Below are 17772 nucleotides of genomic sequence, written 5' to 3' on the forward strand. Positions count from 1 at the left end.
AGTTAGGTTATCACATGCTATCTTCTATACCTGCAATTGCCCTCTTGTTACGATTTTGATACATGAAATAACTTTACAGAAAAATGCCCAAATATCTCAAAACATGCTTTACTTAAAGTGGAAGAAAAGCCTAACCTAACTATTATAAAAGAAAAAATACCCCCCACCCCTTACCTATCCTTATACTTGCCTATTTTTAATTGGCTCTGATCTAGTCGCATGATCCCCCAACTGTGACTCCCCTTGGGGGGGGGTGGCTGCTGCAGGGGAGAGAGGGAAGCACCAAAAACAGCTGGGCTATGGGAGCCTATGGGTGACATCATGGTTTTGGTGATTTCTAGCTGTTGTCAAGTGCCCCCTGAGCCAGAGTTGCAGGATCATGTGACCGGCCTGGAGCAGATTAAAAATAGGTAAGTAGACACATCTCTTAGTTAGTTAGGACAGGTAGAAGGAAGGGGAAGAGAACAATTTTAAAGTGATACTACAGTCTCATTTTTTCTCTTTAAAAATAACAAACATGTTATACTTACCTCCTCTGTGAAGTGGTTTTGCACAGAGCAGCCCAGATCCTTCTTTTATCGTGTCCCTCTTTGGTGCTCCTGGCCCCTCCCTCCTGCTGAGTGCCCCCACAGCAAGTAGCTTGCTATGGGGGCACCTGAGCCAAGCCACTGCTCTGTGTGTCTATTCAGACACAGCTGTAGTTTGGCCCCGCCCCATTTACCTCCTGATTGGATAAACTGACTTTGATTGACAGCAGCAGGAGCCAATGGCTGCTGTGTCTCAGCCAATCAGAAGTGAGAGTCCCAGATGGCCAAGGTACTTGTGCACATTGCTGGACAGAGAAAAACCTTCTGTCTTTACAACCACTTGAGGAATTGTAAGACTTAGGCTTTTCTTCCATTTTAAATGGCCATTTAAGACATATTTCACAGTAAATTTATGTTAACTGTGATTAGTTGTTACCATGTATAAAACATGTCACTTTACGGGTACCTGCATACGGGTTTTAACTGGCATTTTGTATGCCTAGTGCAATTTTTTAATGCTTTCCTGAGCCCAAGAAGAGGCATGTGTTGCATACAGCCTGCCATATAAATGAATGGCTGTATGTGGCCATGCTTTTGTAAACATTTATGCCTCTTTGCATGCTCATCTGAATGATTTTTCAAACATGAATGTTGCTCTGTTTATTTTGTGGTTTAAGTGTTAGTCTTAGTTTATGGTGCTGTCTGTGTTCCTTTTGGGGAATTTTCCTTCACTTTCTGTCTACTTGACAGGTGTCACACAGAAGAGGAACATCTTCGACAGGAAAACCAATTTTAATATATCAGGAGTGTGGTTAGAACCTCTGACATGTTTTTATTGCCGTCTCTGCCCACATTGGGGAAATTTCCTCAAATTTTTCTCTAATTTCTATAACTTCTAGTCCAGGTGGTGGTTGTCTGAACTGGAAGTGAGGAAAAAAATCTGAAAATCGAAGCTGAAAGCATTTAAAACTTTATGTAGACAGCAGGTCTTTTCCCAAAAAATACTATCTACTACTTTTTCATCAGACAAGACCTTTTATCCGAGGAGTAAATGATGGCTATATATGCATATAAAGAAATACTTCTGACAAAATGATGTTTAAAAGGATTAACAATGAAATTTGCTTCTGAGTGTGATGTACAATATTTGTGGTAAAAAGATTTGTGTATTCTTTTTTTCCAGGAACCAAAGTCCAGACATCTGTGAGCAGAATCTGCGAGAGGTAGAGTCAGCTAAAGCATTGTTTAATGTATACAAGTATAAGTCATTTACTTTTTTGGCAGTCTACCCTAGCAATAGTTGTGGTGACTTGTGTTCAATGTGAGCGGAGGACACTCATATTACATCATAATACATATCATATTACATATGACATCATAGTACAGGTAACTTCCAGTGTGCACAGAAAGGTGTACCATCTTTTCACACCTAGTCCATTAGATCTGTCACTTCCTTGTAGAATTGCGATTCCAAAAGGAAAGCTAGCAATGCCAAAAAGCCACTTCATCTTTTATTGTTCCTTTACACCCGATGGTCCCTAAGGGTGAACGGACCGACTGATCAGGACCCCCTGAAAAACTGAAAGACGGACCTGATTTGAATGGTTGTGTGAATGGGGCCCTAGTGTTATTCATTACAAAATTCTAGTCTAGTGTGTTCCAAATATAAAAGCAAATCTTGCTCACTAACCATGGGGTTATTGGCCCTTAAACTGACATCAAGAAAGGACTCATGTGCATGGAACTCTTTCCTTAACCACTTAAGCCCTGGAAGATTTTACCCCCTTCCTGACCAGGGCCTATTTTGCGATATATAGTAGAACCGTATGATCACTATTCATACATAGGGGAGAATGACAGGCGGCTTGTTTACATTAGCCGCCTGCCTTTCTCCTGCTCTAACGGACGATCGCGAGTGACCGGCGGACATCGGGTCCGCCGGGCACACGCGCGGGGGGGTCCGTGACCGCGCGGGAGCGCGCATCTGGCGGCGCGCGCTCGCTGCCTAGACCCTCACAGGCTAGCGACGTAGCCCTACGTCGCTTTGCCTGTGAGGGGCTGACCGCCGCAGTAAATAGTCGTGCGGCGGTCGGCAAGCGGTTAAAGTAGAACTATAAGCAAATACCTTATTGTGTATGGAGTAAGGGAGCGTTATAACCCATCATATTTTTTTTTTTTCACTATCTATGTCCCATTGCGGAGATTTCCCTTTACTTTCTGTCCCATAGCAAGACAGGAAGTAAGAGAAAATACCTCCAAATTAAGGGAATTCCTTGGGGACCCCCAAGTCACCAGAACTAGTGTGCTCATTGGAAGATTTCCGCTCCATTAATCTTATGGGGATAACCCAAAATCTGGGATTTTCTTTTGCTTTCACTTTCAAAGATACTGGTAAACAGGACAAAAAGAGAGGGTGAATCTCCTTAACCACTTGCCGACCGCCCGCTGCAGATATACTTGTACCTGTACTGCGGTTGGCGGGAGCGCTCCTGGGGGCTTCATTAGGCAGTGGGGATGCTGCCGGGAACCCGCAATCACTCTCCACTTAAAGAGAAGGACGGTCTGCTGTTGTAAACACAGCAGACCGTTATTCTCTCTAAAATGAACACAGAGCGCCTGTGATCCTTTTATTTAGGATCACAGGTCTCTGTGTTAATTTCCCAAGTCCCTCCCCCATACAGTTAGAAAACACTCCCCTAGGCTCACACTTAACCTTTTGATCACCCCTGGGTTAAGCCCTTCCCTGCCAGTGTCATAAGTACACTAACAGTGCATATTTTTTGTGTTAGGGGTCCGATCTGTCCGCCGCAATGTCGCAGTCCCACTAAAAATCGCAGTTCGCCGCCATTACTAGTAAAAAATAAATAAATAAATAAAAATGACATAAATCTTTCCCCAAGTTTGTAGACGCAATAACTTTTGCGGAAACCAATCAAAATACGCTGATTGGGATTTTTTTTTACCAAAAATATGTAGCTGAATACAAATTGGCCTAAAAGAATGAAAAAAATCTGATTTTAAAAATTTATTTTTTTGGGAATGTTATATAGCAGAAAGTGAAAAATATAGTTTTTTTTTTTTTCAGAAATGTTGCTCTTTTTTTGTTTATAGCGCAATAAATAAAAATTGCACAGGTGATCAAATGCCACCAAATGAAAGCTCTGTTTGTGGGAAAAAAGGACATCAATTTTATTTAGGTACAGCGTCGCATGACCGCGCAATTTTTCGTTAAAGTAATGCAGTCTCCAATCGCAAAAAATGGCCTGGTCATTAAGGGGGAAAATCTTTCGGTCCAGAAGTGGTTAATGGGGCCACAAACAGCAATAACAACTGACAGCTGTTCTAATCCCTCTCCCCTCTATCCAAAACTATAAAAAAAAGTTTTGCCTTTAGTTTTACTAATATGTGTCCTTATTACATAATAAATCAGCTGAAACCATGATGCACTGTTGCCAGGGCTGTCTTTAATATTAATTGGATTCTGGGCAAACATTTTCTTGGACCTTTCCAAAGTCACTTATCAACTATTTGCAAGAAGTGCAGGCTCAAGAGGCAGCCGCTTCGGGCCCCACAACAGTAACTGGGCCCAGGGCAGCTGCCCCTTTTGACTTGTGTTAAAGACGGCCCTGACTGTTGCCATAAGTATTTGGTAGAGTCAGATCATGATCTAGAAGAGAACAACTAGGCTCCCAATGTCTGTGTGGTGCCTATTCCCCCATCCTGCCCCAATCTTTCAGATCTCCCCTGCTTTCAAAGAGCTAGCTTACCAGTTTGGAAGCTTATTGATCAGTGAGAAGATGGAAGCAGTCTTCTCTTTCAGAATTTAATTTGAACAGTATTTATATCATTCAAGAGTGAATGACCCCCAACGGTAGGTTTTCCCATGAAGGGTAACATCACTACAGCCTGCTATGCACACAGTCACCAACACTATGGCTAGGATATTTGCAGTATTGAAAGCCTGTTGCAAAGTTGTGTTGCAAATATGAAACATGTATGAGACAGCTAAATGCAGTAAATAATTACCACTAGGCAGCCTTGTTATCTGAACATTTGAGTCACACATTGTAATCTCCTTCATTTAAATATCTGTAATAAATAACCATAATCATGTATGGTGACACAAAAGACCAATGATGGATACATGTAGCTTATATTGAAGGGAAATGGATATTTTTTATATACTTGGCAAATAGAAAATACTTTTTAGCCACATATCAGTAGTAACAGATGCAAGCTCCTCTGTATCAGCTTCAGCTATACAGTAGCATCTCCAATGGAATCATTTTTGAGTACACCCAGAGACATTGATCTTTTTAAGCTGCAAGCATCAAAAATAAGGATTTGCTTTCTTGATTTGTAGTATGTTTTGACATTCTGCAATCAGTTCATTTATGTAGTAATCCTGTGAGATCTCAAATCAATTTCAGTGAAGCTGTAGATGAAATATTTGACAGTCATCTGTCCTTTCACTCTCCACATGTCTCCCTGTGCTTTCAGCATTCTTACAATATTGTATGTTAATGGCGATGTCTGAGATATAATTGTAATATATTGTTGGGGGCAGTCATTCCCTACAGAAAGTATCTCCAGTATTTTAAAACAAATGCAATATTTAAGAGTCATCACCTGCCTTTCCACCTCGTCCAATCAGAGAACTCTTTGCCTTTTTTCAGAAAATGCAAAGCATTCTCTGAATGGCGCCTGTGGCCAGTGGCCAGACATCTGTGTTCACAATGCAACAGGGCAGCTGCTTGTCATGTGACCCAGAAGCAAATGAATATTACTAGTGTAGCGGTGTCCACTTCAGTGATTTTCAGCTTCCAGTTGCATCGGCCATGTATTGTATTTACAGTATATATATATATATATATATATATATATATATATATTTGCATTGGTCCAATGTGAGCCAATGTTACTATGTATAAAATCTCCATAACTGGAATTCCTGGAAGTGTATGCCCAGACAAACATTGTTTCTTCATTTTTCTTAGTTAGGAGGGGCTGGAAGTAGTGGTGAGCTACATTTCAGGACAAATCTGCAGGAAACTGTCACATGATGCATGCCACTGACCCAGTGATCTGTGGCGGGGGGGAATTCCCCGCCCCGCATGTGACAAAGGGGCAAGGATGGTGATGACATTATTTACCCAATATGGCCATGTGGGGCTGTGCACCATGGGTGCTGCACAGCATGCATCTGTCAGGACTGTGGACATTAGAGATGCCCTGAACAACCCCTTATACCATTCGCAGCAGAACTTTCGAACATCGCAAACGTTCGGAACCGAATAATGAACTCCATCAAAGTCTATGGGACTCAAACTGAAAAATCAAAAGTGCCCATTTTGAAGGCTTATATGCAAGTAATTGGGCATACATTGGTTATGGGGGCCTGGGTATTGCCCCGGGGGACATGTAAAAAACATAGTTTTTAAATTAACAGTGATTTACTGATGCTTAAAGTGAAATTATAAAAATGAGAAAAAACAATAAAAATTAAAAATTCCTTTAAATATAGTGCCTGGGGGGAAGGTCCCCTTAGTCTGCCTGTAAGGTGGCACATCTGTACCGTATAAAGAACCTGCTGCAGCAATAATGACATTTATAAAGCCAAAATAATGAAATATTCCAGTCAAGCTTTCTTTATTTGAAAAAATAAATGGCTTGGGGAACGAGTCAGTATGATGAGGCCACAATTTAGTGCATTCGGAAAAAGATTAGAGATTTTTTTGGATAAATTCTGGTGTCTCTTTCACAGACTTTGGATACAAGTAACAGGTGCAAAGAAAATGGTCTTTGGGTGTTGGAGGTGCCTTCACGCCATAACCCTATAGAGGAACTCTTGATGAAATCAAGAATTGGCCTTGCTGTCAAACACTTAACCGCTTACCGACCACCGCACGACTATTTACTGCAGCGGTCAGCCCCTCACAGGCAAAGCGACGTAGGACTACGTCGCTAGCCTGTGAGGCTCTAGGGAGCTCCCGCGCGCCGCCGGAGGTGCGCTCCTGCTCCCGCGCGGTCACGGACCCCCCGTGCGTGTGCCCGGTGGACCCGATGTCCGCCGGGCACTCGCGATCGTCCGTTACACCGGAAGAAAGGCAGTCGGCTAATGTAAACAAAGCCGCCTGTCATTCTTCCCTGTGTAAGAATGGAGATCACGGTTCTACTATGTAGGACCATTGATCTCTGTTCTTACACTAGTAGCCACAGCCAATCACAGTTAGAAACACGCCCCTAGGGACACACTTAACCCCTCCCTCTCCAATAAAGTTAACTCCTTCACTGCCAGTGTCATTTTTACAGTAACAGTGCATATGTATAGCACTGATTACTGCAATAATGTCACTGGTAACCCCAAAAGTGTCAAAAATGTCAGTCAAGGGTCCGATCTGTCCGCCGCAATTTTGCAGTCCCGCAAAAAAAAATCGCAGAGCACGGCCATTACTCGTTAAAAAAAAAAACAACAAAAATTACAAATTCCCTTAGTTAGTAAACGCAATAACTTTTGCGCAAACCAATCAAAATACGCTTTTTGCAGGGTTTTTTTTACCAAACATAGGTAGCATAAAACAAATTGGCCTAAAATGTTAAAAAATGTTGATTTTTACATTTTTTTTGGGAAATTTCATATTAAAAAAATGTGAAAAATATTGTTATTTTTGCAAAATTGACGCTATTTTTTTGTTTATAGTGCATGATCAAAAAATCTCACAGATGATCAAATACCACCAAAAGAAATCTCTGTTTGTGGGAAAAAAAGGACGTCAAATTAGTTTAGATACAGCGTCGCACGACCGCGCAATTGTCCGTTAAATTCACTCAGGTGCAGAAAAATTGGTCCTTTGGTGTTAATTGTGCCTATGAAACCTACACTAGTGTGCTGAAATATACTGCGTTAAATGTGCAGTAAGGCATTGAAATATACTGCGTTAAACTTGCAGTAACGCCCTGAAATATACTGCATTAAACGTGCAGTAAAGCATTGAAATATACTGCGTTAAATTTGCAGTAGCGCCCTGAAATATACTGCGGTAAACTTGCAGTAACACACTGAAATATACTGCATTAAATGTGCACTAATGCACTGAAATGTACTACTTAAAATGTGCAGTAACACATTGAAATATACTGTATTAAATGTGCACTAATGCACTGAAATGTACTACCTTAAATGTGCAGTAACACACTGAAATATGCTATGTTAAACATGCACTAATGCACTGAAATGTACTGCAGGAAACCTGCCCTGACAAAATAAACTGACACGATCACTAGATTCACACTAAAATGACACTAAAGTAAAAATGAACAGTCAAACTACACTCAAACTGCACTATCACTAGATTCACATTAAACTGATATTTTACATTGACAATAGAATCACAATAGCCTACTGTAGCACAGCACACTAACTCACTAGCAGCACTGAACAGAGCCCTGTTCTATCTCTCTCCATGCCAATATCACATTGCAAATAGCTGCTATGTGGAGAATATTTTTATAGTGTGGGGTGGGACTAAGAGAAATGAGCCATGATTGGATAGAGTCATCATTACTTTCTCCAATCATGGCTCTGACAGTGCTCTGTGCCCTGAATGGGTAGAGTGTTCATTGCTGCAGCCAATCAGGGCTTCTAATGCACTGTTCAGCAGTGCAGTGCATTGTGGTCGTTTGGCGGGCTGACAATTTTGGTGTTAATGGAACGGGTGAACAGCCAATGTTCGCCCATCTCTAGTGAACATATGATTTTTTTGGCATCCTCGGGGGGGAGGTGGTAACCTAAAAGATAACTACGGTATATGAAAGTGTAGTTATCCTTTAAGGGAAATCTGCATTAAGAGAGAGATATATGAAGACTGGTATAGCTGTCTTCATTGTAAACATGTCTAACTGACTAGAGGTCCCTGCTTCAAAGGTATGAGCCTTCTATATCACTGAACGGGCACAAGCATACAGTGAAGTCACAGCCTTAGATCTGCATACCTTTTTCAAGTCAGTAACTCAGACAGTATTAAAGTACTGCATTAGCATGACAACTGGGCAAATAGCAATATAGCAACATCGGGAGAGAGCAGCAGTGGCTGGCTCCATATACTTAGACCAACCCCCCCCCCCCCCCCCCAGGACATAAATTACTTCACAGCCAGATGTACAGTCAAATAAGTTTTGGTAAACATACTTTTCTAGCTGGTCTCCCTGAAGCACTGGTGATGCAGCCCTACCCCAGAGATGCACTCTTTGAAGGCTACATCACTGATGACTTTCAGGGAGTACTCACAAGATCTTGCACATGTGCCCTACTAAAATCTGGGGCAACTTGTTATTATTCAATTACAAGTCACTTTAGATCAGGTATGGCACTTGCATCAAATCAAGCGCTGTCATTGGTGAGCTGACACTGAACAAGAAAGAAGAAGCCATTCACTGATGACATTCTTTGGACAATGACAGCCCTGGATTTGAGAAGGAAGAAGAATGGTGCATGATCTTTAAAGGCAGATTTTACTGTGGGTTTTCTTACCCTAGTAATAACTGTTATTATAGAAGAGATTGAATACGATTTCAAGGCAGTTTAGTCATGGCAAACAAGGCATATTTTCTTAAAGCTTGCAGTTTTAATCTACTTCAGGTTTAATCTCCTCAATTAGTTGAACAAAAAACTGTCTGAAGTTCTTCAACAAAAAATTGTCTGAAGTTTTTACCTATGGCTAACCCTTCACTACCATCAACAAGTAACAGATTACATAACTACGTCTATAAATACTTGTTATATTTTAGCTCTTTGCTTACAAGCTGTTCACATTTTAGCAAATGTGTTAGCACAAAATAGCATAAAATACCATGTAAAATCTCAACCATCGCAAAGCACATCTTGTTATGTACAGGCATATCCCGTTTTAAGTACACTCACTTTACATACACTCGCGAGTACAGACACAGCCTGGTCAGCTTGGCATGGCACTACTCCCGGTTTTTAACTTTGGTGTCTATGGGAAATCTTGGTCAGCTTGACATGGCACTGCTCCCAAACCATAAGTGACAGGGATATCAAACTTAGGGAGCACCGAGAGGGGATCCAGGACTACAATATATCCTATTTGTGACCAGCCAGCTTGCCAAGGTAATCTACCATATAATAGTCCTGGATCCCCTTAACATGCTCCCCAAGCTTGGTGTCCTTGTCAGCAGTGCCATGTCAAGCAGACCAAGATTTCCTATGGAGCTAGTGTATTTACATGCATTGAGAAATGAAAAAATGTATTGTTTCACTTTAAGTACATTTCCGTTTTACATACATGCTCTGGTCCCATTGTGTACTTAAAAGTGGGGTATGCCTGTATGAGTTTTGTAGTGCAGGGGGGTGCTATCAAGGCAGATTCAGTTACAAATACTAGTTATATGTAAAAATACATTTATTGATTGTTCTTAAATATATAACTGGATTAAATGATTCAAATATATACGAATAATGTGGACATCTGACCACCAAATCTACCTATATAGCCAAAAGTATGTACACATGCCTCCAGATTACTTAATGCAGGTGTTTCCAGGGAAGCGTACAGTTAAGGCTCATTTATGTGATGTGTCGTGGCTGGCAATTTTCTGCGCTGAATAAAAGCAGGTCGCCATTAGGGCACATAGAAAACAATTGTTTTATACATGCTCTGTTCACACCACAATGCTGGCGCGATGCAGAGCAGAAAAGTGCAGCATGTCAGCATTTTTCTGCATGCACTGGATGGCATGGCATGGCATTATACTGCAGTGTAACACAATCTTCTGCCAGGACAAAAAAAAGTAAGATGTGCAATGTGATTAAACGCACATTATACCTCTCCCTGACAGAGCTCACACTGATCCAGGTGCAAACCAGGCCTTAGTGTCAAAAATATATTGAACAAATGTGCATTTCCAGCCTAGTGGAACTGTGTTGGGAAGGTCTTTTTTTGTTCCAGCAACACTGTGCCATAAGGCAATGTATATAAAGATATAGTTTGTTGAGTTCAATGTAAAGGAATTCAAGTGGCCTGGACAAAGTCCTAATACCAACACTACTAAAAGCAAGTCGGGTCTTCTCTTCCTATTTAGAACATGACCTCACAAATCCTTTTTTTTTATGCATGAACACAAATTCCCAGAGGAACATTCCAATTTGTTGTGGAAAGCCTTCCCAGGCTGTTAAAGGAGACAACTCCACATTAATGTAAATAAAGAGATAAAATCAGTGCAGACACTCTAGAATTGGTGAACCATATACTAGATAATAAATATCAATCTTCACAAATGTGCTAAAAGTGCCAAAGTGAACGTGAAATGAGTTTATAAATATAGAAGATAAAATACAACATAAAATAATCTAAAATCCGTAAATCTATGAAGAGGTTTAAAAGATAATAAACACTTTTCAATACAATATAAATAGATAATAAAAATGCTGGATAATAATATAAAATCTTCAAATGGTGAAAGAAAAAGTGATCATGTGCAGGAAATGTGGGTATCCAAAAACAATACCGTGCTAAAGTGATCTATGAAGTGATCAAAAATTAGCTGAATACATATAAAGTGAATATCCTGTGCAGAAATGATCTATAAAGTGATCAAAAATAGCTGAATAGATATAAAGTGAATATCCTGTGCAGAAATGAGCAATTATAAAAAGTTATATTGATCAAAAGCTCCAACTGAAACAATTATTGTAAAAAAATGGCAATATGCCCTATGAAGAGTAAACCACTGTCGCTCTTCGTGGTGGGGTGAAAAAATAACTCACCCAATCATAACAAAAGTGAGATCATAACTATAGGATAAACCTTGTTAAAGAGAAGGTGAGAGAAAATGAAATATGTAAAACAATGCCCTATGAAGGGCGAACCACTATCAACTCTTCAATAGTGTGAAAATGGAAGAAAGCAAAAAATGTGATAGTGAACAATATCACAACGTGACCAAAAAATAAAGAAAATGCATGGTCATCAAAAAGTCAAATCAAATCAGTGCTGATAGATGAAAGCAAAATCAAGTTCATATCAAGTGAAATAATAAAATGCTTCCGGTGATTCCCAGTGCGAACTTTAGTGAGCTAGGGTTCCACAAAATAGGTGTAATGGCCGCTCACCTCCATTAACACTCATAAGAGCGTTTCAGGAGTCACACGTCAACCTGTAGACCTTTGGGGGATGTCTCCTTAGATATTATCCTCAAAGATATGGGTGTAATATATGTATCAGAATCCAAGTCTTCTGGGTTGGCTTTAAACAGGGACTTGCTACAAAGCTTGTTTTGAGGCACTCATTTACCAGGAAAAAAGATAGGAAGGAGATCTCATGGTGTAGTATATTCAAAAGGTGTTTAATAGACAAATTAAAGGTTGCACTTACAATTATGCAGACAATCAAACGCTTTTCAGTAAAAAAAAAAACACCAAAGCGGTTACAGCAAAAGTTCCAGCAACTTCCGGTCTCGGCCGTAGACACGGAAGTGACGTCACCACGGCGTCCCATTGGTCACATTAATAGTCATGGTTTTGGGATAGGGTGTTTAACAAGCTCATATAAATGTAATGGTCAAGTGTCTACAAACATTTGTAATTATTACATTAAAGAGCAAAACGCGCTAAATGTGATAAATAGAACAAACAGAAAATGCAAGCAGCAACGAATCTGTGTGATATTGTCACAGTTCAAATGCAAAAATGCTTATTTAAGTTGCACTAAATCATACATAAAAGTCCACAGCAAATGTGATAATCCAAATAAAGTGTTTCTAGCATAAAAAGTCCAACAAATGTTATATTTTCCAGGTGAGAGTCACCACCTTAAAGAGTGATCCTGTATGTGAACATCGCAACCAATAGGTGAAAAACTCCCTTACTGGATCTTTTGACCCCTCTCATTACAAAAGGTCACAAGCGCTTATGGCTCCAAACCCAGCCAGGCCCTTTTAAACCATCAACAAGGGTCTTCCAACACGACTCATCACATTCCTCAGCTCAGTATCATGGATGTTTGCCCAAAATAAAAAAGGCTCCACATAGTGTAACTTTTTTATTGATAGGTAAAAATAATATATTGCACTTACAGCATAGAAGTTTAAAAATGCCTAAAATTGTGTGCGTAGGCCGGCACACACATAATAATCCGTCCTTCTGGGACTCGTGGGAATCAGTGACATCAGCGCGTCGCTCTGCCGGGACATGCACTCCGCTAAATGAAACTAAAGGCAAAGCCTTTTATGTTTTTTATTAAGGGAGAAGTATGGCCAAAGTTGTTTTGACTGTTCTTCTCCTATGGATTACAGGGGTGCAATTCGTTCTGTACTCCTGTGAGCCATTTTCAGCCAACAGCGGGCTAAAACCCACTGTTGACTGATGTTACTCAGCCAGGACAAGCTCGGGAAAGATCCCAACTTTACAGTTGGGATCCACCCAGATGCCTGGACCGGCAGCTGGCTCAGCCTATCAGCATACCACTGATAAGCCTGAGTAAGCCTATATTGATATTGCACAGAGCCGGTCCCTTACTTCTTCTTTAGCAGTCCCCTCATGGCGCTGTCCTTTTCGTTCTCTCACTGCTGCTTGACTTTCCTGTGAGAAAAGGAAGTGAAGAGAGAAAACTGGGCACATCGCTGGATCAATCAGAGGAGAAAGGTAAGTGTTTAGGGGCAAGGGGTAGCAAAGGCAGCTAAATGTTTTTTTTTACTCTAATGAAGGGAATGCATTAAGGTAAAAAATGTTTTGCCTTTAGAACCACTTTAAGGAAATGGCTACAATGTTGCACAGGACAGAAAGCAGTGCATGCTTTAGATGCAGGAAAACAGGCAGCAAGGAAAGCAGAGAAACAGACAAAAGGTGCCAAACAAGCCCTCAAAACCACAACTGTTTTCCAAAGAACACATCAGGGGCATGGAACCTCTAATGCTACAAATATTTACTACAAGTAAGGGATTCAGAAACGCCAGATCCCATGACTCACAGCTATTAATTTGCTGCAGCAAGGAAGGGAGAACAGAGCACATGTTGCAGAACCAAAGGTACCAGCAGAACCACAGCAGCAGGGAGGCCCTAAAATTCCAGGACAATACGAACAACCCCAAAAATGACCCAGACACTCCAAGGTACTTACAGTAGTAAGAAGTATGTGATCGCATTCCATCAGCTGCATTACCACCTCACCTTTAGAATCTCTGATCAACGCGAGTAGGGTACATTGGGAAATGACTGGAGGATCTACCCTGATCACTGAGACCACCAAAGTTTCTACTGATCCTCTTGACAAGGAGGGTCAACAATGCCTGTTGAGTGCAGACCTTTACTTTACTGCTCACATATAATGTGTACCCCCCCCCCACCCCCGCTCTCTCTGTGGGGGTCTATCTTTGGAGGAATCTGTCAATCACTGCAGGAAGAACTTTTTACACTGAATTCTACAGAGAATATTGTGGGACTTTACACTTAATAGTTTCACTGTATAGTTTTCACTTGTTTTGTGTTTGCTTTATAAGGTGCAGAGCTTTATAAGAAGCATGTTTTTGCTTTGAGCACAGCAACACATGTCATTTTGTGTATATACAGTATATATATATATATATATATATATATATATATATATATATATATTTATTTAGTAGCAAGCGCTGTTGCCTGTATGGAGCACATCACAATTGCAAGCACAGGCCTTGTCAACAGCTGTTTTGATTGCCAAATGGACCCCCGAAATGCATCGGAGATACTCTTAGGATTGTCCCCCTTTTTAAAAGTTGCATCTGGGACTCTTAGCAGTTGTGTGGCACTTTATTTGGCAATTTTGTTATATTACACTGCAAACCAAGGAGACCGTGGAGCTCCTATGGGGTGCAGACGCTGGTTGCCCCGTGAATTAGAATATTACAACATGAATACTTTAAAATATAAATACCAATAATAACCTTAAGGGCCCAATTTTCCACTATCCTCAATAAACTCTTCAATAAGATACAAAAGATGAATCCAATACAATTTAACTTTGGATAGGTACTGTACAGATGATGGTTTCCCAGGCTTTTGAAGTGTAAGAAAACATGACTCTCTAAGCTCTGCTTCTGCAATGACTAACACATACTGAGGGAACATGGAAGAAACAGAAAGAGCTCTGCTAGGAATTTACTAGGTGGAAGACCTTTAGTAGAAGTAGAGTCCAGTTTTAAGGTGGCACTGTGTACGGCTGGTACAAGCTTATTGCTATCATATTCTGAGCATGTAACTGTAGTAGTGAAGTCTCTGTAAAAAAGCTCTGTGGATGCATATCTGAGGCAAATGGCATGGTTCCCTTGCATTCTTCAAAGGGCTTTTCCTTGAAAGTACAACACTTTTTAAGAGAATGTTGTTTGTGATGAATGAGACACTGAGAAGGTAAGAGTTTGAGGCTTTTCACTTTTCATTGCTGTCGCTGTCACTTTTAGTGGGTGTAACTCTCATTTTTCTAATGGTGACAACAATTCTGGAGTCCCTGTATTAAATAGTGAGATTGTTGTGGTTGGAGGATTAGGAATGCTCCAGTTAATAGTTGAGTTGAGAAGTTTGGACTATTTTTATCTCTGACTAAATCCTTGATGAACTTCAAATAAAGGATGGAAAGTAGACTTGATGTTCCTTCTTTTACATTGAATCCACTGTTGGTAATTTTTCTTGGATATTTTTAAAGCATTTTTGCTACAACTGGACTCCCCCATCATATATGGTGCCTAGGAAGCTAAAACCTGATAGATGCGGGTCTTCATTTGCAATTTCAGCTCATGGAACTCCTGGTTGTCTCTGTTGAACAATCTAGGAAAGTCCTGTAATCTTTAAAAATAAAAAGGCAAGTTCTTTACTTCCGGGCTGGCATAAATTTTGCTCTAGTCTCCCCTCGGCAAGATTAAGGCCTTTGTCTGGTTTGTGGATGTGAACAGTTTTAAGTCTTTTAACACAGTCAACTCAGGGCCCAGCCGTCTGATTATCTGTACTACATACTTGAAAGTGGATCTCCCATTTCTGTAGTTCCTCAGGCAACCATCAAACTAAGGCCGTTGTTAATTAGTTCTCTGTGAGTCATGTAATTAGCAAGGAATGCCATATTGGTTCTGTTAGGTTTTGTTGTGACAAGTATAGTAAATAGAAAGACCAGCTGCACTAGGTAGTAGGATACATAAATTTCCAAAAACAATTTACAATTAAAAAATTACAAATTAATGCTAAAATAGCTGCTGGCTCAATATCTTTGGAAGAAAACAATATAAATAAACAAATGTAAGAAATACACTAATCAGATTGTGACATCCAGTTCCAGGTATGACAGAAAAATTGTTTCAATATCATTGCAAAGCTGTTTCCAAAGTGCTCAAGAAATGTGGTCAGCAAATGCACTAAGCAGAGTCCATCAAAGGAAGGATAGCACCATAACCATCACCTGATCACACTGTCTCTTTTTCATTAGGACCCCCCACACAAGGAAGGTCAGACAAGCTGTATGAGAAACAATCCTGAACAGGGATCAAATAGGGAAGTTTTACCACTCTCCTCTTATTCATACACTTCTAATCAGCCAATGGACTTGAGCCTTCCAGATGCCTTCCAGATGTTACAGGGAAAAGCGAAGAATGTGTAACAGTGTAGTATTTTTCATAAAAGACTTATTGATAAAAAATGTTGCACTCACTTCAATATAGGTAACAATCCACGTGTCATATATAGGCAAACGCTTCCAACCGACAACATGGTTCACGACTCCTCCCTACGAGTTTCGTCATCAATTGTCAGGGACGTGACCAATGTGTGATCGAACGCTATATATAGGGGATGGAAATGGGCAGTACTGGCAGAATTAATTGCATTCCAAACACAGGAAGCAAGCTGGTAGCTCCTCCCAAAGCGAAGCCTTTCAGATGTGGAGAAAACAATATATATCTAACATTTCCAAAATTGTACTCAATGATGGAAAGGGTAAACTGGGACCAAACCCTGGGATCCCTGACCACTGAGGAAAAATGGGAATGCTTTAGGAACATATTAAGCAAAGGCATCTTGCAGTGCATTCCTATGGGGAATAAATTTAGAAGAGACAAAGCCAAACCTGGCTGGCTAAACCATAGCGTTAAAAAACTTATTAGGGGAAAAAAATTGGCCTTCAAGAAATATAAATCAGAGGGCACAGTATCGGCCTTCCAGCAATACAAGGAGGAAAATAAGAAGTGTAAACACGAAATCAAGATGGCTAAAATCAACTTTGAGAGACAAATAGCGGAGGATAGTAAAAAAAACCCAAAGAAATTCTTTAAATATATCAACAGCAAAAAAACTAGGGCAGAGCATATTGCACACATAATTAACGATGATGGGAGGATGGTTACAGAGGACACTGAAAAAGCAAACGTGCTGAATGCTTTTTTCTCGTCAGTCTTTACGCAGGAAAAGGAGGGGTACACTGACCATGACTATATGGTTAGTAGTAATACACAGGACTTGCCACTATGGCTAACAGAGGGGGAAATCAGGGAAAGACTGGATAAACTTAACACAAACAAATCACCAGGCCCGGATGGCGTACATCCGAGAGTGCTCAAGGAACTCAGTATGGTTATATCTAGACCACTGTTCCTAATCTTTGCTGACAGTATTAGGACAGGAGATGTACCAGGGGATTGGAGGAAGGCTAACGTGATTCCGATATTCAAAAAGGGCCAGAGACATATCCCGGGAAATTATAGGCCTGTCAGTTTGACATCAATAGTATGTAAACTTCTGGAGGGGATGATAAGGGACTATATCGTAGAGTATGCTAAAGACAACAACATCATCAGTAGTAACCAACACGGGTTTACAAATGGGCGTTCTTGTCAAACCAATCTCTTAGCATTCTACGAGGAAGTGAGCTGTGAGCTAGATAGGGGCAGACCAGTGGATGTGGTGTACTTGGATTTCGCTAAGGCATTTGATACAGTTTCCCACAAGCGCTTAATTTATAAAATAAGGTCTGCAGGTATCGACAGCAGGGTTTGCTCTTGGATACGGAACTGGCTAAAAGGCCGTGTCCAAAGGGTGGTAATAAACAGCGCATACTCAGACTGGGCTGAGGTAGTAAGCGGGGTGCCCCAGGGCTCAGTCCTGGGACCAACCTTGTTCAATTTATTCATAAACAGCATTGAGGACGGGATCAGTAGTTCGTTATCAATTTTTGCAGATGACACAAAATTGGCCAGGGCAATAACTGCACAGCAT

At 40.6% G+C, this 17772-nt stretch overlaps 1 protein-coding gene across 5 annotated transcripts in view; it reads left to right on the forward strand.

Annotated features, from left to right (window-relative positions):
- The window catches only part of SHANK3 (SH3 and multiple ankyrin repeat domains 3), a 669097-nt gene that overhangs the window by 90933 nt on the left and 560392 nt on the right, over positions 1-17772 (forward strand). For all 5 annotated transcript variants that reach the window (XM_082255276.1, XM_082255279.1, XM_082255275.1 and 2 more), the window contains exon 2: positions 1711-1750. Coding sequence is in view for 3 of the 5 variants with exons in the window: in XM_082255279.1 (XP_082111405.1) it covers positions 1711-1750 (40 nt within the window). In the remaining 2 variants the exon portion in view is untranslated. The remainder of the gene's footprint in view (positions 1-1710; positions 1751-17772) is intronic.

Source organism: Pelophylax lessonae, assembly GCF_965119305.1.
Source record: "Pelophylax lessonae genome assembly, chromosome: 4".
NCBI lineage: Eukaryota > Metazoa > Chordata > Amphibia > Anura > Ranidae > Pelophylax > Pelophylax lessonae.